Source organism: Cottoperca gobio, chromosome 13 (assembly GCF_900634415.1).
Source record: "Cottoperca gobio chromosome 13, fCotGob3.1, whole genome shotgun sequence".
Classification (NCBI taxonomy): Eukaryota; Metazoa; Chordata; class Actinopteri; order Perciformes; family Bovichtidae; genus Cottoperca; species Cottoperca gobio.
Genome location: NC_041367.1, coordinates 7,723,497 through 7,749,427, shown reverse-complemented (window position 1 = coordinate 7,749,427; position 25,931 = coordinate 7,723,497). Strand labels below are relative to the sequence as shown.

Genomic DNA, 25,931 nt, shown 5'->3' with positions numbered 1-25,931 from the left:
ACACACAAAGAAATCAAACATTTAGAAATTCTTTTATTCTGTCAAATTAGACAAACAGTGCATAGCAGAATAAAAGGCAATACAATCACTTAGATCCCTTTATTTATAGAATTCCCTTTCAAATGCTCCACAGGGAACTCGTACAGAGTTTTCCTACAGAGAAATATGGCAGTCAGTTTTAATTTGATGCAAGGACAGAATAGATTACAAATTCTGCACTGTTGCTTCCCTGAGACATAGAATCAAGGTCCTCCACCTGACAAGCAAACACCTCTGTTCCCTTTAAACTACCCTTCAGGATTTGTCAGGTATTTACAGACGCATTGTTGGCAGTTTCAGCTTGAAGTAAAGTCATTCATAGGCAGCTAATTGAAAAGTGACGGTTAAAAATCAGGAAACGTTTGAAAAACAAGATTTAAACAAAATTGGTTGGCATCCAAAGAGCAGAACAGCAGTTTCCATTCAATACAAAGCCATGTGTCAATACTTTTAGAAATCAACCTTAAAAACACAAGTTTTGTGCCACTATTTGTGCTTTCAACGAACGCCTTGTTTTGCCAGTTTTTAAAACGGTTGTTAAAACTACTCATGTCTACAGTTTGGGGATGGGGTTTGCCGAGATTGCGATGCTCTCGATGGAACACTCGTCACTGCCCCGGCGGATTCGGAAGTAGCCGTCCTCGCCCCAGCCGCTGCCCCAGCTGTTCTTGACAATCCAGTACTTCTGTCCGGTCTTGTGGCAGCGGCCATAACCCACCAACAGCACGGCATGGTTGGTCAGCTCGAAGGGGTTGAAAGGGTCTACGAGGCCTGTGTGGTGGTAGATGCCCTCCTTGTAGTGCATGAAGTCGGAGTAGACCTGTGGAAGGAGAGGAGTGATTGCATTACAGTTTTTCCTCTGGGAGGAGGGTCTATCGAGTAAAAGGAGAAATTACAGAATACATTTAATAAAGTAAACCCAAGGTTACGTTTGAGATCTGATCTGTCGGTTAGCATTTTGCTAGTTTAGCTGTGGCTTCGGGTTAAAGGGACAATTTCAATCTACACGTCCAGAGAATTAGCAAACAACTTCCATTGAGAGTTGTTGACATAATACTATATATGGTGAATTAAATTACACGGAGTAACAAAACTACTCCATTTACAAGAGGCACAAAGTGTAGAAGTAGTTGAATGATATCTTTCAAGGCATCAGGGTCGAGATGGGCCACCCTCCCGGATGAAAAGACCACCTCCATTAACATCAGAAAAATAAATACCCTTTCAAATAACATCAACCATTAAGCCCACAATGGGTTGAACTGTACCAACCGTGTGACGTAGAAGCCAAATGTTGCATATTCTTTGTATTAATATTCATCATCAAGTATATATAAACACTATGTGAATATTTAAAAGTTTCAGATGTCTTTTACAGCCTGAATATCTTTTGATTCTTAGCTAAATCCTCAAATTTGTACAAAGGATTTAACTTAAATGTAGATAAGAGATTCCTAAAATAGGGGAAGAATTAAACGGCTAAAAACTGAATTTAAACTCTATTAAGCTGCATTGACCGAGCAAAAACCCCAAATATTTAGTGAACACATACTGTATGCATAGGACTAGCAGTTAGGAAACAGTGAGCAGCTGTCGTACCTCAAAGGCCACTCCCATGGGGCCATTCTTGACCAGTTCCAACATCATAGCCATCTCACTGCAGCCGCCATAAAACCCACCGACGTAGTTGTAGTCTGCGGCGTAAATGCGGCCGCAGTTTTGAGGAACGCCACATGGAGAGTCTTTTGCAATATATGGAAAGCATGACTCATCCACCAGACCGAAATCCTGCACATACTTCCCAATCAGGTATGGGAAGCCACCATCGCAACCTTAACATTAAAAAAAAAAAAAATAGATTAAAGGAGGAGAGATGAATGATGAAGTTTTCATTTCAGAATGACTTTAACTGGGTGATACGTTTTGCAGTCCAAGATGAAAAATAAATCACTAATCAGGGCAGTTCTAAAACCCTTGACATACTGTCCGAGCTTTCTACATACAGCAGTGCTACACCTTTTCCATGATCACCACAACATGAATATTCAACTAAGTACAAGTAAAATGTCTTGATATGGTTAGGAAACCAGATTTGAGATTAAACATTAGTTACACCTTGAGAGTATTCAGAGCAGGAGACCACTTGTTGCGGGCTGAGGATGGGAGCCTCGCTGTTGTTGGTGAGGATTCGAATGCGAGCTTCCAGCATTCCCATGGTGGCGAAGGAGTAGCAGCTTCCACATGATGCTGAGACGGTACAGCAAAGAGTCACGAGTTAAAAATCAATACAACAGCACTAGAACAAATCCTAACTTTGTGAATCTTGCGATTTATAGTTTTGATCTTGACTGCAGTTGTACTACATAGCATTATATTAAAGAGATAACACTCTGTCCTAATGTATGTAAATACAAGTGGAAGCACCTTTCAATGTAATGCACTCAACCTAAACTGGCCAAATTATACTGTAGGTACAACTGTGCATGCAATCTGCTACAAACCCTAATGAATTGGTAACTGTGCACTTTAGTAGCACATTTGTTCAAGAACACATGACACCAGTCAGCAATAAGGTTTCTGTAATGTGCCGAACCCCAGTATACTCATCCACATTAGTTGTAATGCGTAACAAAGGAGCAAGGCACAGCGACAGGTGCACTGATTAAAAAGTCACTGGTAGTTTGAGACCCCAGATTCTTAATGAAATGCTCTGGAGAAACAAATGAGGTCAGAGAACAGAGGCTGTGGGGATTTACAGGGTGGTTTAATTGTAGCAATGAGTCAAGTCAAGGTGACAGTGAGAACTGTTTTCATTTGGGACAAGACTCAAGTCTCCTAAGACTAAAAAAAGTTGCTGCAACTTTATATTAAAATTAAAAGATATGCACTAGAGGGGAAAACTGTGCCGTCCTAATATTTTATAATAAATTATGTCATCAGTTTCTGAGAGGAAGATTTGTCATGTTTGTCCCAAAGGAGGAGCGCTCACAGGATATTATGATGAAGCTTTAATTTGCTACAATGTCAGTTACACCTGCATATTGCTTTCAAAGTCACTGTTGGGTCACATGTGCTGTGAAGCAGCAAGAAGACCAATTTATTCTCAATCCAACCAATTTTTGTGAACTGAAACGGAACCCACAAAAATCCACCCGACTCAAAACATTGAAGCAAAGAAAAAGAAAACCTCTGCCAGCACTGCACAGTGACTTAGAGGGCTTCTATTGAAAGTCTCCAGCCCTCTCCAGATCCTTAAACCCAGCCCTACAGAGGCCCTCTCAGACACTCAAACTACTGAGCACACATAATCTCTGCACTCACACTAGGCTGTGCAGAAACACAGGAGGAGAGCAGAAAGCATACCCAGGCCTGCCAAGAGGGAAGCAAAGTAGCTGGCGAGCTGCTGTTCAGCCTCTGCCCTTACAGACAGCTGCTCAAGTGTAAAGAGTAAAGCCTTGTCTGCCTCCTGCAAGTCTTCTCATTCATATTGTTTACATTTTTAATATCGTGTGTGTGCCAACTGAATGTCACCTTGGTTTCGGACAGGGCTGACGAAGTTAACGCCGCCAACGTTCCTCCAATCCCAGTGCTCAGGTAGAGCGGCCGCCATCTTGGCTAACTCCGCTTTCACAGGCATAGGTCGAACACGCCTAACGTAACGAATCACAAGGCATTTTATGTCTTGACATTGATTTTGCATTTATACAGAAAACTTAATACTATAGAAATGAAATGCATAAAGCTCCACCCTAAGTAAAGCGGCGCGGTTAGCCAAAGTAACATTTGAAGGTTTTAGCCGACGAGTTCAGTTTAAGCTGATGTGCCGTTCTCACTTCTATTGTTGGGCAAGTATGCGTTTAAATGAATGATAAGTAAGTAATAATTGTGATAGAGCACACTAGTTAATTACTAATTCAATTGCATTGATGCATTGATGCAGTTTCCCCCCCCCCCCTTTGAGGTTTAGTTTGGGAAATGCAAGTAAATACTCACCCGGGGACACGGGAGGCGGGCCCGCCTGCTCGGTAGTGCAGCTCCTTCAGAGTGTACATCTCATGCTCTGGGTAGGCCACAGACCTCCAGGATTTCTGGACCGAGTTGATGGAATCAAGAAAGTCCAGGTCGTGTTTGTACGACTTCTGGAGCAGCCTGGAGGGTGAATAAGGACACATGTAAGGTCGTTTATAAAAAAAAAAATAAAAAAATCTAATCTGACACAGAAACAAAACTGTTGAGTTGAATCACAGTATGATGTTACTAAAGTAAGTTGGTTAACGTGTTGATAAAATACAGACGCCTGACACTGCACTAAAATTACACAGTTGCGCTGCAATAAAAACTACAACTCCTGCCAGTAACTTTAACTTGTATAATAGAATTGCTAAGATACTTTGCAGTTATTAATTCAGCTTTGTAAAGTGGTTTAAAACTCAATTGTTCCCTCGAGTTCTGAAGACCTTATTGAAAGTTGAGGGTAGTACAACTCCCAACACAATAAAAGTAATTCTCATCCAGACTAAGTCGAGGCACACCTACAGAGACAACATCATCCACTACAGACTCGTGTGCAGAAAAGATCCTACTCCAGCCAGGAGACATCTAGCAAATTGTAACAAATATTCACATTTCATACTGAAAGACTGTTACCTACAGATTAATACTGCAAAGTATAAATGTTTCAGTTGCAATTGTGAGCTTCCTGCATGTGAGGACATTGGCAGTTCAGATTGCCAAGGCTTACTGTGGGGCAAGTGAGGCTAACAAAGGTCACATCAGAGGAGGAACCAAAAGTGTAGACTAAAGCTGAAATGTCAAAACTGCACAGTACACTGAAAGCAGGGATCATCAACACCGCCTGCGCTGAGAGTCTGTGCACAAAGCCATCATAATGTACGTACCTGCTGCTGAAGACGGGTTTGTAATCTATTTGAGGTGGTAATGATTTCACTTTCTTCCCCACAAAACAGGCCCAGTTGTTCCCCAGGACATCATGGACCCACCCTGGCATGGTCTGGTCACAGTAGCTGGTCACTTTAGGGCCGTCTTCTGTGTACTGGAAGCGTAGTGAGACGATCAGATTAGGGTTTGTTGTCCAATATGGAATTGTATACAAATACTCATGGAATAAATTTAAGTAAGAGCAGATTATTCCATAAGGAAAGATATTTTCAATAGATTATTCACTATTGTGTTAAACCCAAAAATCTCCCCAATCTTCTCACATTGCAATAAATCAAGTCTGGAAAATAGGGAAGTAGAACTAGACGTGAATCACCTAAATCATTACATGGGTTTGAAGACAGACGGGTTATGACACTTCCCTTGACGCAGTGTCATGTGAGTGACGAGAAGCAACACATGATCAAAAGATTAACCTTAAATATGGCCTCTATCAAACAGCATATTCACAACTAATTTGAGCATGGGTCGTACCAAAGATGTTCCAGAGAGGAAATTGAGTGATAGTAAAACTAAACCTTTAGTCAGGTTGAATTATGACTTGAACTTTTACTACATAACGTTTATGGTCAGATGAGTTTTAATTTCCTGCCAGTGGAAGCCAAGAAAAACATCAAGATTGAAACACGAGTTTCAAACCAAGCAGGAAATGAGTAGTTGTTGCAGGACTACCTTGGCAAAATACTGAAATGATGACTTAAATAAATGAATTGTGTACATGCAGCTTTTACCTTGAAGAAGGCGAACCATTTGTAGCCTTTAATGACCACCTCAAAGCCCTGGTTGTAGATGAGGGTGAAGAAGCCAGTGTGCCCCAGCTCATCTGTGGCTACTGACAGCTTCTCCAGGGTCACAGTCACCGTGCTCTCACCTGTAGCTGAGGAACAACACAACGTAGAGTTTAACTGCAGGAAAGTATTCAACTTTTAGATTCATCATTAGTCCACAACAACATGGTCAACACACAGACACACACGGTCAACAACAAGAGTATGCATCACAGTAGCAGCACATTAAAAACAAGGACACATGTTCTGATTCAAACCAGATTATAGTACACAAAGCGGAAGTGAATTTAAAACCAAAATTCAACAGGCCCACGTGAAGAGTTATACTGTGGGGGGGTGGTTACCTTCAGCAGAGCAGTTGACGGTCTTATCATGTCCTCCTTTGGACACCTGGAACACCCATGTCCCCAGCAGGTTCTCATATGTGCAGTTGGCCGGTGTGTCACCCCAACACCCCTCAACCCAAAGCAGGAGCACACTCACTAGCACACCGCTCAGCCTCATCTTCATACACAGCTAGCTTACCTGCTTAGACACCTTAAGAACTAAGCAGCTAAATCTGCGTAACAGATAAAAAGCTTTGACCTCCGCTTGTTTTTCTGCACCAGCTGCCCCCACTTTAACTTCTGACCGTCACCCCCCCAGCCTGCTATTTATGCAAATTGTAACTTTTTGACAAAGATACACATGTCAGCTTTGACGGTCAAGATAAGTCGCTGTAGCCCAACAGCACAACACAGCAAACATACCTACTTTAGATATTAGGCTATTACTAATACAACTATGTTTCCAAAACATCATCTCATGTGTATAGATTTATTAATACAATGTATATACGAGCTCTCATGGCGCTATACTAAGCTTCTAGTATCTTTAACACTCTTCCATTTCGGCGAACAGGGAACTACACAGTAGTACTTCTCTTGCCCTCCACTGTCCTTTGTCTGCCGCTTTTTTTGGTTTCGTTTTTCTTGTCATATGACCTGCCAGCTGGGAGCATGCGCAGTAGCGTACTCGTTACAAACATCCTTGCGGGGAGACGTAGGTGTTGCTGCTTGTGTAACTTAATTACTATTAATAACCATAACCTGTGATTGAAAACAATTATGTTAATTATGTTAGCTTTAATAATAAATGATAAGCAAAAATAGAGATAAATGGTAAGATTTTTCCTTATAATATAAATAAATAAGAAAATGAAAATACTGTAGGTTAGATATTTGTATATGTGTCTATTTAATTTGTATAACCAAACACATATTTATAAATAAGATAATATACACCTTTATAAACACAGGAGAGGTACATGCAAGAGTAAGAGTACAGAACCAAATCAAGATAAAAAAGAATTAAATAAATAAATAAAGTAAAACACTGAGTGGCTGCACTGGATCTCTGAATGAGTGAACATTATGTAGCCTACAGTCTGTAAGTAAATATACATTTGTACATATATACATTTATTCAACGAATTGTCTATAAATGTACAAATATGAATGAATATATGAATAAATAAATTAACATGTCAGTTCATGTGAAAGTGCAGATCTTAAAGTATTTATGTATTATGTATATGAATATGTATGTGCATATGTGTGTGCATGTATGTGTATATGTGATATGTGTTTATGTGTAGATATACAGTATATATATATATATATATATATATATATATATATATATATATATATATATATATATATATATAGGCTATATGTAGATTACATTACAGTTGTGCAACACAAGTGAGAAATATCTATAGTACTATATATCTATAGTAAACGTCTATTATATGGAGAGTAACATTAATGAATGAGTGATTTCACACACAGCTAAACCTTTACTATCAAACAGGTTGTAAATAAATCCACATTTTAATCATGTTATCTTGACTATCACTTCATAATCAACCATTTTATGACTCCACATGCACATTTGCCAAATCTAATAGTTGTTTTCAAAAGTTTCAAAAGTTTGGTTAAAACGATCTGTGTCAGTAATGTTGGTCATCTACCAAAGTTGAAACATCAACAGGGTATATGTGATGCCTTGTGTGATGAGCCAGAAAGACGCAATAACAACACATCAGGAGCTGGCGGCGGGTGGAGCGGCAGCAAATTGCCCTGCAAGTAGAGAGGCTCACCCAGAGGTGATGTGAGGTGGATCTGGACACACCCTGAAGAAGGCTGTTTGTGTGGCTACGTGTGTGTTGTTAAGCTCTATGTACACGCATTGTGTATGTTTTTAAAATGTATGTTAAAATATCCAAATGATTACAGGCTTTTTTTACATTTTGGCAAAAGAGTGCCTTGTCTTTGTTGATCCTGGAGTAAACGTATTGATTTTCCATTAGTTTGCGTAAATAGGACAATTCGATCTTGTTGATATGTTTTTCTTTCTCCGACCCTGCTGTTTAGTCCTTATTTGCCACTTTATAATCTTGTTCATAATGTTATTCTAAGGTATTTTAATAATCCCTGTGGAGGAATTCTCTTTTCACTTATATCCTGAGGGAGTTCTCAGTCAATTTGCCTGTTGTGGTATGTGTGTGCATGTGTCGTTGCATCCTGATCCTGAGTTAAAGGGGTTAAAGAGCTTTATTTTTTGCCAGCGGGCACTTAAAGCAAGTGCTGGGGGCTTTGATCACCATAGTAACCATGACATAGACTGACTCATCTCCTTGACAGACCATAATAAGCACTCATCTGAAGAAGGGACTGAAGAGGTTTTAGTCATGCAGTCATTACTGCCATTAAACTGTGTTTGTGTGGAAGTATTTGTGTGTGTGTGTGTGTGTGTGTGTGTGTGTGTGTGTGTGTGTGTGTGTGTGTGTGTGTGTGTGTGTGTGTGTGTGTGCATGTGCGTGTGTGTGTGTGTGTATTAGTGAGGGCAAATGTGTATGTTATAGCGTGTGTCTATGCAATGACGCAAAATAGAGCAGCAGGGAGATGAAGGATGATGTTATGAATGTTAACAGTCTGAACCCGCTGAGTTCTCTTTAAGAGTGACTCATTGAAACTCGTTTTTCAATCTTGATATTGTTCTCGCTTCCACTGGCAGGAAATTAAAACTCAAGTGACTTTCAGTTCTGCTATATTGGCACCCGCAGATGTGTTCCCTGCTTGCATGGCTTCCTCTCTCCATCACATTCCCTTCTTCTGTCATGCACTTTTGGTTTCTCTCGTCTCCTCTCAGTCTGTTGCTTTTGCTCTCCATACTTCCAACTTGTGCTGTTTCACTTCTTGTGCACGTCTTCCCAACACACACACACACACACACACACACACACACACACACACACACACACACACACACACACACACACACACAGGATCTCTAACAGACATGGATACAGAGCCTGTCTGTGAACCTGTTTACATGCCTACTGGATCATTTTTTTATGTGGTCTATAAAATGTAAAAAGGTGTGTGTGCTTGTGTGTGGGCGTATACAGGTGTGCAGTGCGTGTGTGAGCAGAAGCATGCCTCCATCTGTATTTCTCTTCTTTGTATTCTCTGCACAGTTCCTCACTCCCTACCACAAAAAAAAATCCCTTCCTTGAAACTGCAGCAGCCATTTGAGCCTGATCAGTCCCGTGTTTCGTAGAGGTTCAGACATTCATGCACATTTAAACTCTGAATAAATTACAGAAAATTATGTAAGTGTAATAATGAAAGTCATTTATGAAACCGCTCGCTCCGTTCCTCAGTTCAGACTGCTTGAGTCACACTCGAAGCTGTTAAATACCTGATGAACATCTGTGACTAAACTGCCTTTAATTAATATATTAACATGCTGTTAGAAAGGGTTAGTCACTTATGTTAAGACTTTCAATCATGTTTTTGTTCCACTTGATTGGAGAGAACATCTGTTGGCAGTACCGACATCGTTGCCTATTTCTGTGCTTTGCTGTCCACATTGATCAGCTGTACAAAGGATGCAGGAGCAGCGTTTCATTAAGTTGGAGGTGTGGGTGGAGCACTCCATCACAGAGTGGGGTTGGCCACACAGGCCCTGTGGTGTTAATGCTACATCCTTCACATTTAAATTAAGTCCTGTACCGCGGCTTCACAGTCAGTTACCTTAGCCATACGCTAACGCCTACACACACCAGATCTAAATGTTTTCACCATACGCATGCTATATATATATACATACACACACGCACGCACAGTCTGACTCTCACTGTTAACCACATGCTGCCATGACACCCCCCTTGCCCACACACAGTTTATATATAGGGCACACCTGACTGCTCTTAAACCCACATGTCATTTACATGGGAACAAATAACACTGATTACAGTAACCACTGCACATACTGTGGGACGCTGTAGGAACTACCGTACTACCTGGTTTTATTCTTTCTTTTTTTTAATGCAAAAAGTATCAAACTTTGGGATGTAGGTGCTCTCAAGGGGGGAATAAGATCCTATTTAACATCCTCAGATACATTTAAGGTATCACAAATAAACAAAACCTCTTTATTTCTTTTTAGTATTAGGACACAATTCGTGTTTTAGTCACTTGAAACATGCCAGCTAAGGCATTTGATCTTTGTGTTTGACCATGTGATAAATCACAGATTGCAGTTGAAGGAATTGTTCGACATTGAAATGTTCTTAATTGTAATGTATCGTATTAAATCTTTCCTCAACAAGAAATATTGCTCCAAGCATTTATTTCTACCAGGTTAATTTATCGTCTTTCAGCGAGCATCAATAACTTATTGATTAGTCACTGAAAAATCAAGTTTAACGACACAACCTAATTCATTTACCTCGGTCTGTTTATACAGCCAATTATGTGTGTAAACCGGGAACAAGTTCAAAAAAGGGTTATTATTGATGATTGTCCCACAACAATTATTTTTTTACGATTTAACATTGAAACTGGTCATTTAAAATGGAGATGCAGTGGGGACTGGTTATCTTCGAGCATTAAATCAATACATTGTCCTCTAGAGACAAACACACGTGAACATCCCACAGGAGACAAACACATATTGATACAGTCATGATACTTTAATAAACCAATCAATGACTGAGCGGAGCGGATCAATGCGTTTGTGAACATTTTACATGTGCTGCCTAAATTGCCTCCATTGTAATAACACACCAATTTCTACCTGCTGCATTTTATTTGTACCTTTTTTTTTTATTCCTGTTGTTTACTCATTGTATTTTCATCCATTTCGCTTCGCAAACAATTTGCAACAAGTTGGAGATTTCCTTTTGGAGAGAGCACTTTTGGAGAAGGAGAAAGAAAAGGCTGGTGACAGAGTCGGGAGACCACGAGGAGATGGGGAGAGAGAATAAAAAGACATTTCCTGGTACTGACCCGTATGCATTCAGGTAAATCAAATGTTTTTTGGGGGCTGATTCATAGCGGAGCTGTGTCACTTTGTCATACTGGCTACTATGTCCTTGTGACACTGAAGGAGATGGAGGAGAGTGAATATCACAGCAGCTGTCAAGGTGTGTAACACTGACTGGGCCCGACATGTAGGTCAGAGACTCACCGACTGCGGAGTTTATTTATTGTGGGCTGAAAAACTGGGAGTTTGTCCAACTACTGGAAGAAATAAAACCAACAGAGACTTTCTAATTTTTGCACGATTGTTACGACAATCATTTATTTATATGTACTTCAATGATGCTGTGGGAAAACACTGTATGGATCCATGTATGCATCATTGTTGCAGGATATCTGCTACTACTAGTACTTTGTTCTTCTCAAATTAAAAAACTGAAACCTTTCTGTGAGGAACTAATTGAACAGAAACAATTTTGAATGATGTTGATACATTTTTATTACATTTAATGTGGATTGGATGCTTAATAAGGTCTCAATCTCAATATTCAGAATCCATTTACTATAAATATGCTGTAAAATAACTTATGATACTGTATTATTTTGTATACAGTCTGTGTATAGATTAACTGATGTTCTTTTTTCAGGTTTAAAAGCCAGGTGAGCAAAGTCAAAGATGGGTAGAGCGCATCTTCTATATGCTGCATGTTAGTTTGTAATTGTTGTGACTTTCTTATAATAATGATCGACTAAAAAGATGGAAAAGACAAAAAGGTCAATCATAGTTTTTTTTAATAATGATTTCAATAATGATTCAAAGGTACTTTGTAGTACACTTACACAATGATTTATCAACGGCAAAAAAAATGAATCAAAAAGCAAAACCCTTTCGTTTGTGTGTTAGTCCCCCCCCCACACCACACCATATCTCATCTGCACAGCACTGCTGTCTGGTCACAGCGACTGGAGGGTCCCAGAATTGTTGCGTTACAGCCCACTAAGAAAAAAAACCATGAAGAGAACCATGTTATCATGAAGAGCTGTGAGTTAGAGTTAATGAATGCCCTGTGACTTCTTTTGTTCCATTTCAAGAAGGCTGCTCTCGCTCTGTCTTGCTGCTCGGTGTGTGGGTGCTTGACTGCAGTGAGTCAAACTATGGTGACTTTTAAAAACCCACCTGTTAATGCCAACATGCGGTGGTAGCACAGTGTCTCTGCAGAGAGGAGAATTGTTCAAGAAGAGATTGTATTTCATGTGCTTCCCTTAGCCAACACAGATACAGTTACTTCCTGTTGTGTGGATGAGCAGCAGGCTGGAGCTGCCTGATGCTCATCTAACTTCTCGTGCTCGCTGTTTCTCCCTTTGCACAGGCTTCTGCTTCTTCTCAGATCACATTAATGCATCTGCACTCCCTGCCTTGCAATATTAAAACATATTTAATATATATGAATATATCTATGGATAGGTGTACCCACAATTGTGCAAGAGTTGATGTTTAGGGGAATTTCATTGAAGATAATTAAGTGGACTTATTGGCTAGTAATCATATTATTATTAAATGTGCTTTTTATTGCTCCAAAAACAACTGCTATTGTTAGATAAAACACATCCACATATGTGAACCCTTGCTCCTCTTTTCTTGTGTTCTCTGATTTAAAAGAAAAGTATAGTTATATTAAAAGCACAGGGAGCATGTTGTTAACACTGCCCCCTCTCTTTTCTCTTTGCTGTTTCCAATGGCCACGGATGAGCCCAAAGAGGTGCCTCCACAGGCATCGCCAATTTGGAGTGTGGAGATAAAGATTCATTAATTAGTAGATGAGAAGAACTCTATTTGGCCAGAACTGCTCTTGTTCTCACCGTCAGGTCTGTTGGGAGACTCCAAAAAGCTTGTGAACGAGGCGCCAAAATCAGAGACAAAACCATGTGGAATGCAGATTGGATCTGGTTATCAAACCTTCCTGGGAGAAAATCATCTGATCCATTCTGTAATGGCTAAATTGTGGGCAATAACAGTGATTGAACATAAAATCTGCCTGAAGTCTTCAACCCCCCCCCCCCCCCCCCTAAAAAGCCACTTAGAAACATACTGTATTTTCCAAACAGCTAGAGCCATACAGTATATTCTCAAATGTCACAAAGCTGATATTAAATAGAGAATCAAATATCCAAATATAAAACCATCTTCCATCATCACACCAATACAAAGCATCAAATTACATTCTACAATTCTGAACATCAGAGAAAAACAAAGCAAAAAACAACAACAACAAAGCTTTAAAGAAGACAGGTTCATTAAAAGTAGGGTGGATCAACACTACAAGGCTTCATTGAGAAAATGATGAATTTAAGCCATCTTTATCACATTTACAAGATTTTGGCATCGTCAAACATCTTGTTTTTGTCATGTCGATATAATTGCAGTTTAACCAAACGTCTGCAGTGTTCATCCACCCTTAGCAATTAAATGCAGTAGCACTTGAAATAAAAAGATGACAGAAACTTGGCACTGAGTGGAGCTTACGTTAATAACGGCGTGATAAAACACCACTGGAGTCTGGGGATTCAATCCTCACTATGCGGCTATTTTTTTAAATAAATAAGTATAATACATTTATCATACATTTTAATTTCAGTAATAGTCCTTTTCTGCCTGGAGGGAATAAATACTTCTAAATAAATATAGAAAAAATATATTACATTCTACATACTCATTATAGGGAATTCAACTCATCCCACTTCCCTTTAATTATGTTTATGGAAACCCATCATAATTTTCTTTTTTATCAAAACGAAGCCCGAACTAGCCGCTCCAATGAGTTCGGTTGAATTACGGTTTTGATTAGCCCGGCTTGTAAAGAGATTGGAACACAACGCAGCGGCTTCATTTATATGCAGATGAGCTGCCTTTGTCGCGAATAAACTAAATTCGTTTTCGGCTCCTGGAAAACACAAAACATGTACGTTTGCTTACAAGCTTATAAAATGTCAGAACCACAGAAGTCACTAATTAAACATGATAACCTTGATCATCTCAAGTGAGCATTAACAATGTAAACATCACTTCTAGGCAACAATCATCTCCTAATATCTCTAATGAAAATACAATCTCATCAGAATTTAAAGCAAGGGGTATTAATGGGGTTTGTGTTTAATAGTAATAATCCAAACAAGAGGATCTATGAGGAATATGAAAACAAATGTTTCTTTGATCCCCCATCATGCCCTGCAAGGATACCTGTGTTATATGGTGTAATATCTCAGCTCAGTTTGGTTTAATTCTCTTATAATAAAACCAAACAAAAGCTAAATATATTTCACAAACCATCAATACACAATACTGTAAATTCTGCCTGCTCTGAATGCAAAACAATAAAAGACACACAGAGACCTGCAGAATAAATGATTCCACTTTCTCATAAATCCTGAAGCCAAATAAATACACACACAAACTCCTCTCTTACTTCTAAATCTAACTACGCAACTCCATCTCCTCTGCACGATATAACTTACACCGACTCCCTAAAATCATCTTTACTCTATTGTCTGAGGAAACAACCTCATATCAAAACACACGTGCTCTTTACTTCTTTATAGAAAAGCAACATTCAAAATCAGCAGCTTCCGAACAACTTACAAAAAGACTGTTGATGATTTTTAAGACATCGAGCCGTCAGCCCCCGGGGGCAACACGTTTCTTTAAACCGGATTCGTCCAATAAAGAATGTGGCATTCTGAACAGTAGGGCTGGGTAACGTTCCTCGATTATCAATACGGGTTTGTGATACTTCCCAGTTTCTTTTGCTATAAATAAATAATACATTTTTACAAGCTTATGGATGTGTATGGTTAGGATTTGCTTATCGATTTCTTTTGATTAGTGTGCAAGGAAAAACAAAAAAAAGAACAGGATTAAATGTGAAGGGATTTTCTGCTTAGCAAATAAAAGGGACTGGTTGACCTCAGATTTAATGTATACAAGACTTTCAATACCCAGTTCAGGAAAACACATGTGTTGTTACTTCACATAAGCATCTTGTGATTCACTAATTCCATTAATGCTGTTAAAAAAGGTAAGAAACTATTTGTGATATCTACTAAATTACACTCACAAAAAGGAGTTCATCATTATCCATAATAATTACGCGAGAGCCTGCGACAGTGCTGACGAGACAAACGTCTCCTGCCCTGACAGCATATTCAACCGTATGTCTTTGTGGTGTTTACGCAGTAAACATAGTTCTGTTTTCTGGAGCAAATCAAACAAATAATCAGGCAGGACAGTGGGAGACGCTGCTCACATCACACAGCACTGCCAGTCAGATTGATCAAGCTGAATAACCCTCATCAGTTCATCACCAATCTGCTCACAGATGCCCATTTCCGCAATCCAAAACTAAACTATATACTGCGCCCTGAAACCAAGGCTTGCTCAAACTGCACTTTAAACAAATAGCATTGGAGGGAAGCATGTGAAGCAGCCCCGTGGTTACACGTATTTGGCTCTGAACCAGGACCGATTTTCGTACACAAAGTATAAACTAAACGACCTTGTGTCTTTTTTTCCCTCCGATCAGCAGATGCGCATGTCTGGATTACAAGTATTTCTGAGCGCAGGGGATTATCAATCCAATTCTTTAGAGTGCATTTACTAAAATAACAGCATTTGGGGAAGATATGTATCAGGAGATGATCTTCCTGGCGATCATAAGATTTCACTCATCATCATCATCACCATCATCGTGTTTTGGCGAGAATATGAGGGGAAATATCTATAACTGAGATCACCACAGATTAATATGAGCGGTAGCTTTTTGTGACAGAACAATGTGGAGCGATGGTATTTGTGCAGAAAGCTAAATGTCTGCATTGCACCTGTTACCGCAACGTGTTTTTATTTCCACACCGAGAGGGTTACTACGCATTTGTCACGAAAAATGTTAGAAAGTTCACCAGGTGTAAAAATCACTAAAAAGATTGGATTGAAATGCAGGGCCTGAAATCTTATTTTGTCAAAAATGCTACAAAAGATGACATTTCTATCTCCCTGTGGTTCTGTGAGTATATATAGTAAGGCCATGATTCTCTGCTACTTCAAACTGTAATTTCATAATAGGCCTGCTGTACTTTTACAACCAAAATCCTTTTTAATGACCACTTGATTTGAATAAAAGATGTCACAGAACTGAGCCCTTAAAAGAGAATAAGACAGCAGTAGATGTAAGCACTGATCCAGTCTTTTTCTGCCGAGGTAGCACACAACTGTCGAGACCAACCCAGGGGGGCTGATAACACGCAGCTGAAGTGCTGAAGCAAGCTCCCTGTTACTCTGTCTGCATGTTTTTAACACTGCCGGTGACAGAAGCACACAAAGCACAACTCCTCACCGATAACATCTCAGCAACAGCACTGGTTCATTTTCTGACAACAGGTCAGGATCTCGATGATTAAAATTAGATAAGTAGATGTCGAGGTAACGATGCACAGACAGCACTTTGAGACAAGAACCAATTATGACCAACGGTTCTCGTTTTATGCTTTTATCTGTCAACATTCATGAGCAAAAGTCTCTGTGCAATTAACTGAGATGCTGATTGTGCGTACCCACTTCACCCAATTTTTGGATCCAGGAAGAATTGTATTGTCTTGCTCTGAGTTGTCGAGACAAACTGCAGCTACTTTGAGGACAACCAGACCATGTTTTCTTTTTATCTTAATTGAATGGCACACTTCACAAAAAAAGTTTGCAACAATTAATGGCACACACACAAATCATCCTCTTAGCTATCTCACACAGCAGCTATGTCATCAGTGGGTTGGAATCTGACTTAAAGATCAGAGACTGAACCAGGAACACACAGCGAAAGAAGAGGAATCACAAGCAAAGTAAGAGGATAACATTGCAAAAAAAATAGGGACTTTTACCTTCTTTGTAACTTTAAATGACTAGATTGTATCCCTCTCATTACATAAAGAGGCATTTCAACCCGCCATCTTCCTTGCTGAATTGTCCACCAGAGATTACAGCAGGATGAAAAAGAACATCGTTTATGATTTAGGAAACCCTTCAGATGTGCACCTTTGTATACGCATGGTTAATATTGCTTTAACACTGGAAAATGTGGAATATTTATATAGAAAATATCCAAAAACAATAGAAACAGTTTTACATTTATATTTTTTGAACTTTTTTTATGAAACCATTTATTTACCCACAAGCTAGTAAGCTAGATCCTCCCTAACCCCTTTGGCACAATAATCATGTTAATATCAATTATTATTATAGTGTTGAATTACAAGACATTTGAATAGGAATGGTCACTCACACATTCAGAGTAGTAACACAGTTTCTGTAGTCGTAACACATATTGGTACTGTATGATGTTATAACATAGTTCAAAAACATCTCTTTTTTTTGTCTTTTTTTTCACCTTTGTTGATATGTAAATAAATGTACTTTCATCTGAAACAAAACAGAACTGTCTTTGCATGCCCTTATTATTTACAGAATCCCTTTGTCTGAGTTTGTTCTTGCTGGCTACTGTAGAGCAGAAATACTACACTCACAAGAAGCAATCAGACCACGGACCGCATCTGCGGTCGGCAGACGAATGCATGTGCCGCAGAAAACATGGCAATCATGACGGACAATAATACACAGGCAACATTTTGTCAAGTACTCATTGTTGTTGTGATGCCAACAGTCCCAATTATCTTTAATTAAGTCAGATATACTAATCCACGCTTCGCTGTAGATAACATTCCTCGTATAAAATGTGTGTGTGTTTGTGTATCACAACCTTCTGACTCTTGTTTTGTTACTTTGCTGAGGGGTTTCCTCTGTGGAAGGAGCTGTCACAACGCCAGGGCCCCATTTCTCAAAAGCATCTTAGTGAATGCATTCATCGGCACATTTTATCTCCCAGTAATACTCTGGGTACTCACACACATCTGTCTAAGTGTTGGCACATGTAAGAACAATATATTCCGTTTTAAAGGCATACCATTTCAACTCTAATCTTAAACAGCCAAATGAGATATTTAAGGTTTTGCTCTCTTATCGAAGTTTAGTTCTGTTCACCCATCTACACAGACATTAATTTTTTATTTAAGATGTAAAAACATCTCATACTGATATGAGTATGACATCGCAGTACTACTGTACTACTATTGCCAAATATCTTTTTTTTGTTTGTTGAGAAAATGTAATTACCACTTGGATTGCGTTCACTTCACAATCCAGGAAGTACGACATTTGGAGTTAGTCTCATGAGGCCTTACTTTTAAAACAACAGATTGACATTTTGGCAAATCACTGATTTTCCTTTCTTTTCTGAGAGTAAGACGAGAAGATCAATGCCACTCTCATGTCCGTCCATTCAATATGACTCTCTTTTGTTGTTCTTCCCTTCTTTGTCTGATAAGAGTGGAGAAGTCAAAAAGTTATGTTTAGCTGTGCAACAGATGACCCTGTGTAGAAGGTCTCCCAGCTTCAATCCCGTGCCCACTAACACAAGAGATTATTGTGATTCCAAGTAATCCCATTCGAAGCAGTCTTTGACGTGCGACTCTTGTGTCGTGATGACAGATTGAATAGAGAAACTATCATGATCATGGATCACAGTTAGCCTTGTGTTATGCTTTGTCAAATGTCACACACTAACAACAAACTATGAGGTCAGATTTCTGCCAATAATCCAAGAGTTAATGACTAAGATGTTTATGGTAAAACAAGGCCTGGTTTTATCAATCCCTCCTCTCCCTCTTTCTTGAGTCACAGACAGAGAGGTACAAAAAGGTTTGGTCCCAACTGCTTCAGGAATCATGTAGAAAATATACATTCAAACTTCTGAAGAAAAAAACTGGAAGAGTAGAAAATACTGAAATACTGGTGGGATAAAAGAAAGCAGCGGGAGAAAGAGGGACTGAGGAAAATAAAGCTATGTAGAGGGAACAGATTGGAGAGCTGGATGAATAAAAAGATGCTCTTGTGAGAAAATTCTTCAGCGTAACATACGGTCTGGTATGTTGACACAATGCACTTTTGTCAGAAGCATGTTGGATTTTATCATCAAAGAAAAATCCAAAACCTCGCTATTTACAGTGTTTTTCCCTTTCATTGTATGTGTTTGTGTGTGCTCACGCCTATGTGTGTGTGTGTGTGTGTGTGTGTGTGTGTGTGTGTGTGTGTGTGTGTGTGTGTGTGTGTGTATTGGCAAATAGCCTCTGTTTAGTCCGTACAGGCTTAAGGAGTCTTACATCATCAATACTCTTCGCTGTCATATTGCCATTACATCTCATTAACTAAGAAAAGCAAAAACATACTCACGCACACACGCACGCACACACAATCTCTAATTAGTTGATAGCCATGTTACCTTAAGGCCACTACCCAGGCCTATATGACACCTAGTCCTAAACCATAGACTGTAGAAGACAAGTGGATGTAGCCTTTGGGGTCTGAAAGAATTGAAGCCAATGCAGAAGCGTCCTTAAACCTGCATTCTTTCAATTGACCAGCAGGGGGTAACTCCTCTGGATGCAAAAATAATTAGATTGTATATAAAGTCATGAGAAAATGACCCTACTTCTAAATGGTCTCAGTCGCTAGGTTTCTTCACTACAGCGCGATGTTCATTTTGTAAGTGATGGTCACATTTATGGTAAAATAGACGATAAAGCAGGGTATGCTTTAGGGCGTGGCTACCTTGTGATGTCTCTCCCCAGCTACCTCTCGTCCAAATATAGTCACTTGTGTCAATTGTGAACTCCAGGCTTTAAAACGTTAGTCCACAAACCAATGAGTGACATCACGGCGGCTATGTCCACTTGTTATATACAGTCTATGCTTTAGACAATGATTTTTGACTTCACAGACACCAAAACACCTCAAAGTCATAGTGGCCCGTTTTGCAGTTCTTCTCGCCCCACTTTTCAGAAACTGCACTAAGAAAATACAACGTGGGCAAGCTTCTTATACTTGCATCTCAATGCAAACATGTAAACACGAACACAGCAGACTGCCGCAGCTTGGCGTCTTCACCAACCAGCCCTCCACGACTCCCTTACTTCAGGTTTTCACTCCACGCAAAGACGAATGGATTTCAATCTTTCCATCCTCCCATTCTCTTCACTTCGACGTGTTGTTTTTGAGTGCTCCTCTTCAATTCTGCGTTTTCTTTACTTGTAATCTCTGCCTCACAGTGAGGATGAACTCTGGCTGTAGTTTCTGAGTGTCAGTCTACTGTACCTGGGCGAAGGGGGAGAGGGGGGAGGATGGGAGGGGACTGGGGGGAGACACAGACCTGTCTCTGAGATTAGTGAGCCACTACTAGATGCCAGGGAATCGCGGAAAGGCGAAGGCGGAGTCAACGCAATAAGCTCCTCATCCAACTCGCCCCTCCTCAGAGGGGAGTTGTTGAGGCAGGTGATCAGGCCTCCTCGCATGGGGGAGAGAGAGGGGGAGGTCTGGACATGAGGAGGCGGCAGGGGGTATGGTGAACGAGGAATAGAGTGAATGAGACAGCCACTCCGGCCCACCAAGTTGGACTCGGCAGGTGGGAGCGGCTGGACGTCAGCATAGGTGGTGAGGGTCGGGGCCATCGGGACATCACGGGGCAACAGGTATGGGTCGGCGGGATGAGGAGACGGAGGTGTCTGCTTGTTCGAGTGTGAGTGCGTCGGAGAAGATGACAACATCATGCTGTTGAGCTCGGTGATGTTGGCGGTGAAGCGGTTTACCACGCAGCTGATCTGATCCATCAGTGAACTCTGGACCGGTCCCGGGTGATTGTCCACAATAATCAAACGACCGTCGCTCCCCACGATCAGAGAGCCACTGCTGGTAGGCCCGCAACTGCTGCCGCCGCTGCAGCCGCTGCCACCGCTGCCGCCACTGCCGCCACTGCCGCAGCTGCCGCCGCTACCCCCACTGACGCCACTGCAAATGCTGCTTGGGTAGTTTGGAATACCAGCCATCGAGTGCTCCTCCCCTACACCTGCCCCTAGTCTCTGGCTGATCGTGCTGATTGGCGAGGGCGTCTGCGGCCGGTATGTGACCGAGTAGCGCTCCTCTGCTTCAGAGAGCTCATACAGGGTCTTGTCCGTGACAGAGTCCAGATGAATGGATAGGGAAGACATGGAGGGGAGGGAGGGCAGAGGCATATGTGGGGGCAGGTCCCCCCCTCCACAGTAACGCTCCTCTGAAGTTTTGGAGAAGGGCTTGATGACGGCAGTCTGGTTGTTCTCCTTCTTCTTGATGTGGAAGGACAGCCGTTGCCACAGGTGGTTGCCGCGCGAGCCACTGCGCTCCGTCTGCGCCCAAGACACTGATTTACCATTAGAGCTGGAGAGCAGGAAGGAGAAGAGGGAAAGAAAGAGGGGTTGTTTATAGAACTTGGAGGTAGATTTACCACCTTTTGTTAATTAGTAGTTTATTGGTTGTAAATACATTTAATTGGTTTTTGTTTCAACAAACTACATTTCTGATAGATTATATAAATAACAAGGTACACTTTTATTCTGTTATTTTCAGTTTAGAAACAGCAAAAAGTTTATATTATAATATAAATATGAATATGTAATATTATATTCTAAACATTTCTTTCACTTCTTCCTATTGCAGAGTCGACTGGCAGCTGGATGTGGGCATTGACATATTGAACATTATTAACACTTTCTTTTAAATGAAATATACGGTGAGTTTTGTTTAATATTCTACTGAGGATTTGTTTTTGAATCACATTATATAATAATATTAATGATAATAATAATAATAATAATAATAATAATAATAATAATAATAATAATAATAATAATAAGCTTTATTTATATAGCACCTTTCATACAAGTATTGCAGCCCAAATTGCTTCACAGCAAAAACATAAAAATTAGTACAAGATTAGACAGAATAAGAGCATTTACAGTACAATAATCACAGTCATGTACAATGACTGATGTAAATGAGTCTGAAGTACCATTATAAAAATAGCAGAATTAAAATAGTATGAAATAGAATTAAAATAGTATAAAATTACATTGGCACACCATTCTTGTAAATGTTTTAAACTATCAGGGCCACATTTCGAAAGTGTGAGATCAACAATGGGCCCCTGTGGCCCTTCAACTGGTTTACTCCCTTTGCTACCCATTATTTACGTTTACAGTGTCAACCTCTGTATTGACCATTTAACGTTGGTTAAAGCCCGCTTCATAAACAAACCCCTGTTTGTTAAGTTTTATGAAATCTATCGGTTAAAGCCAGTTTTTCTCCAATATATTCTTTAATCTTTCACTTTTTCACTAATTGTGTAAAGAACATGTGAACACATTTATCAGAGAAACTTCCTCTTTTTCCCCGTGGTAAAACAGTCTATTTGATCAAGTTTTTCAAAAATACACACTCTAAAAATGTATCCTAGTTACCTTTACACATTAAATGTTAAACCAGTAATAATTCATCATTAAAAGGCTAAGATAAAAATATATGAAATATCACCATTAAAAGGCTAAAGTAAAGAGATATAAAATATCACCATTAAAAGGCTAAAGTAAAGAGATATAAAATATCACTATTAAAAGGCTAAAGTAAAGAGATATGTTTTTAGCTTACTTTAGAAGATATTGAGCGAGCTTGCCTCCCTAATGTCTGCAGGTAAAGTGTTCCATAGCTTTGGTGCATAATTGCAAAGGGCTGCATCCCCAATTTTCTTTTGGATGCTTCTGGGAACATTTAACAAACCAGTAGTGGATGATCGTAATGTTCTTGGGGGCACATAGTTGATTAGAGAGTTGGCAGTGTAACTTGGTGCGGTTCCGTTTAGGGCTTTGTATACAAGGAGGACCTTGAAGTCAATTCTAAAAGTTACTGGAAGCCAGTGTAGAGAGGCTAACACTGGACTGATGTGGTCTCTCCTCTTGGTTCTAGTCAGCAGCCTCACTGCAGCGTTTTGGATGAGCTGAAGTCTCTCCGTTGTTTTTTTGGAAGGCCGATAAAGAGTGCATTTTGTCACCTTGTTTATGTGGGATTTAAAACTTAGATCTGAGTCTATGATAACACCAAGACTTGTGACTTCAGGTTTAATCTAAGGAGTAAGTTTCCCCATGTTATTCAGCATCATCTCTCTTTTTGCTACAGGACCTACTAGTAGGATTTCAGTTTTGTTCTCATTTAATTTCAAGAAATTATTGCTCATCCATTTATTTATTGCTGACAGACAGGTGGTGATGGAGTTAACAGCTGCAGTATCATTTGGTTCAGCAGAGATGTACAGTCTTGTGTCATCCGCGTAGCTATGGAAGCACACATTGTGTTCTCTAATAATGTCCCCCAGTGGTAGCATGTATAGGGAGAACAGTAATGGACCGAGGCAGCTCCCTTGTGGAACTCCAAAGTGGGCATCATGCTTCTCTGACACATGATCTCCAATCCTCACAAAATACTTTCTCCCTTTGATATATGTTCTGAACCAGTTTAATACACAGTCAGAAAGACCAACAAGTTTTACTAGACGATTAATTAGGATGTCATGGTCGATCGTGTCAAATGCTGCGCTCAGGTCTAGCAGGATAAGAATTGAGACCTTGTTTGTGTCAGAGTTTAGTCTGAGGTCACTAATTATTTTAGTCAGAGCAGTTTCGGTACTGTGGCATGCTCTGAAGCCTGATTGAAATTCCTCCAGAATGTTGTTTTCTTTAAGGAAGGAGTTTATTTGGACCGAGTTTATTCTAGTATTTTGGTGATGAATGGAAGGTTAGATATTGGCCTGTAATTGGTCAGCGTATTACTGTCTAGGTTAGGTTTCTTTAGCAAGGGTTTTATAACGGCTGTTTTGAAGACGTCTGGGAAGATGCCCGAGAGACGTGTTTATAATATATACGACGTGACTTGAAATGCTGTCGAATATCCGCTTAAAGAATGCTGTAGGTATCGGGTCAACACAAGAGGTGGAGGAGTTACAATCCCTCACAGTTTTATGAAGCTCAGTTAATGTGAAGCAGGTGAATGTTCCCATGGTTACATCACAATGTTTGCAGATGTTCTCTGTGTCTGCATCATAAGTGATGCTGGCTCTGATTGAAGTTATTTTATTATTGAGGAACAATGCGAGTTCTTCACATATATGACATTTCATAATGTAGATGTGACATTTCTTACTTCAGTAAGTCATTTTAGTGTTATTAGGAACTTTGTAGATTGTGAAATTATACTTCCATAGGGCTGTTAATTTGTATATTATGTTATAGGAAATCTAAAAGCATCCATTATTAGTCATTTAGTATTACGAGCCTGTTAGTGGTACATTTGGATAAGGGCAAAATTCACTGCAACTAATACAAACATGGCAACAACGTAACATAAATGTGCCCTGCTTTACATTAGTTCCTATGTATTATCCTACATGAGTAATGTCATTTAATAGATGAAAACATATTTAAATGGAGCCTTGACTGAATCACAGAAAAGCAGTTGGACTTCATATGCCCAGTAATTTCACTACAATTAGTTTTCTGTCCTATTTTTTTCCAGACTCTATGTTCTTCATTTGTCTTTGTCAGGTTCTCTTTTCCTCTGTCTCTATTTCACCCTCCATCTTACAATTTTCTCCACTTTTCTCTGCTTCACATCGGTCACAGCACTGTCCCCTGGCTCCCCCCACTTTCCTTCCTCTCATCCTTTTGTCAGGTTAATTAGTGTGATTAATCTGTAGTGGAACTTCTGATTAAACCTCACACCATCATGGCTGGGGGTGAAAATAACTCAAGTCCCTCTTGGGACACACACGCACACTCTGTAATACGCACACACACACACACACACACACACACACACACGCACACACACACACTGCATGTCCACACTGATCCATATGCTGCACATGTCGACCTGGACCTACACATACACAGTGCTGTGATCTACTCATTTGATTCCAGAGGAAGAGTCTCTGACAGAAGGCTTTGGAGCTCGGTCTTCCCAAGCCAGACATGCTACGAACAGGAACACATGTTGCACATACTAAAGGACTGCTTGATTGATTTGTATCTTACATATACTGCATCCAGCTCTGAGGCGGATTTTAGTATCTGGTGAAGGTAAAACCAGGCAGTAGTTCAAACATTTGGTTCAGTCAAATATTTCTTCTATTTCCCCCCCCTGTTTCGCTGGTTTCATGTCTGCCTGCATCTGTTCAGACTGCACAATGACAGCATCTCAAAGGCAACAGCTTCCAGCCCTGCACTGAGGAGATAGACAGCCCTGCCAATTACCACCACCCACAAGGGAAGATAGGACCAAAAGAGATGGAGAAGGGAAGAGAGGAATAAAAAGGAACCAAGATGGAAGAACTCCTGACATTTCTCATAACAGCGTGATTGAAATCTTGCTTGCTAAGCGGGGTGAACTCGAGAAACGCGCTGACAAACGAAAATGTGTTCTTGTCTTTTTTCTCCCTATTCATTCTGGGCGAGTGGCTGTGCGTCACTCCCTTTGTGTCCATTGATCGGTTCCCTGTCACAGTAGATGGTTGAGGATGGCCTTCAGCTGGGTGTGAAAGCTATTATGTCTCTCATTTTAGCACTATTCCTTTAGCCTTTTTCTTCTCCTCTGTGTTTACTATTACTTCTGCTTTTCATTTCTCTGTCCGTTCCCTCCATCCTCTCTTTGTATTCAGATTTCTCTTTCCAATTTTGTCCTTACCCTCCCTTCCTCAGCTCACCTCTCTCTTGCTTTGCTGTGTCTCCATTAGGCAATTGTCTGCAGTTCATGTTAGGGTCAGAGGACCAGTCAAGCAGACTCTGGGGAGTTCAGAGAATCAATCTCTTAGAGAGCTCGTAC

General features: G+C 40.1%; 2 protein-coding genes across 2 annotated transcripts in view; both read right to left on the bottom strand.

The window, feature by feature from the left end:
* Window positions 1–16: 16 nt before the first annotated feature.
* Window positions 17–6,296, bottom strand: ctsc (cathepsin C). Its single transcript, XM_029447144.1, has 8 exons — window positions 6,131–6,296; window positions 5,730–5,875; window positions 4,938–5,092; window positions 4,033–4,188; window positions 3,571–3,689; window positions 2,155–2,286; window positions 1,639–1,871; window positions 17–859 (listed from the first exon to the last, which is right to left on the bottom strand). The coding sequence occupies exons 1-8, from the start codon at window positions 6,294–6,296 to the stop codon at window positions 593–595; spliced, it is 1,374 nt and encodes a 457-aa protein (XP_029303004.1). The 3' UTR covers window positions 17–592.
* A 5,491-nt stretch (window positions 6,297–11,787) lies between these two features.
* grm5b (glutamate receptor, metabotropic 5b) overlaps window positions 11,788–25,931 on the bottom strand; it is a 63,604-nt gene continuing 49,460 nt past the window's right edge. The window contains exon 16 of the mRNA XM_029445895.1: window positions 11,788–21,443. Coding sequence (XP_029301755.1) covers window positions 20,297–21,443 — 1,147 coding nt within the window. The 3' untranslated portion in view covers window positions 11,788–20,296. The remainder of the gene's footprint in view (window positions 21,444–25,931) is intronic.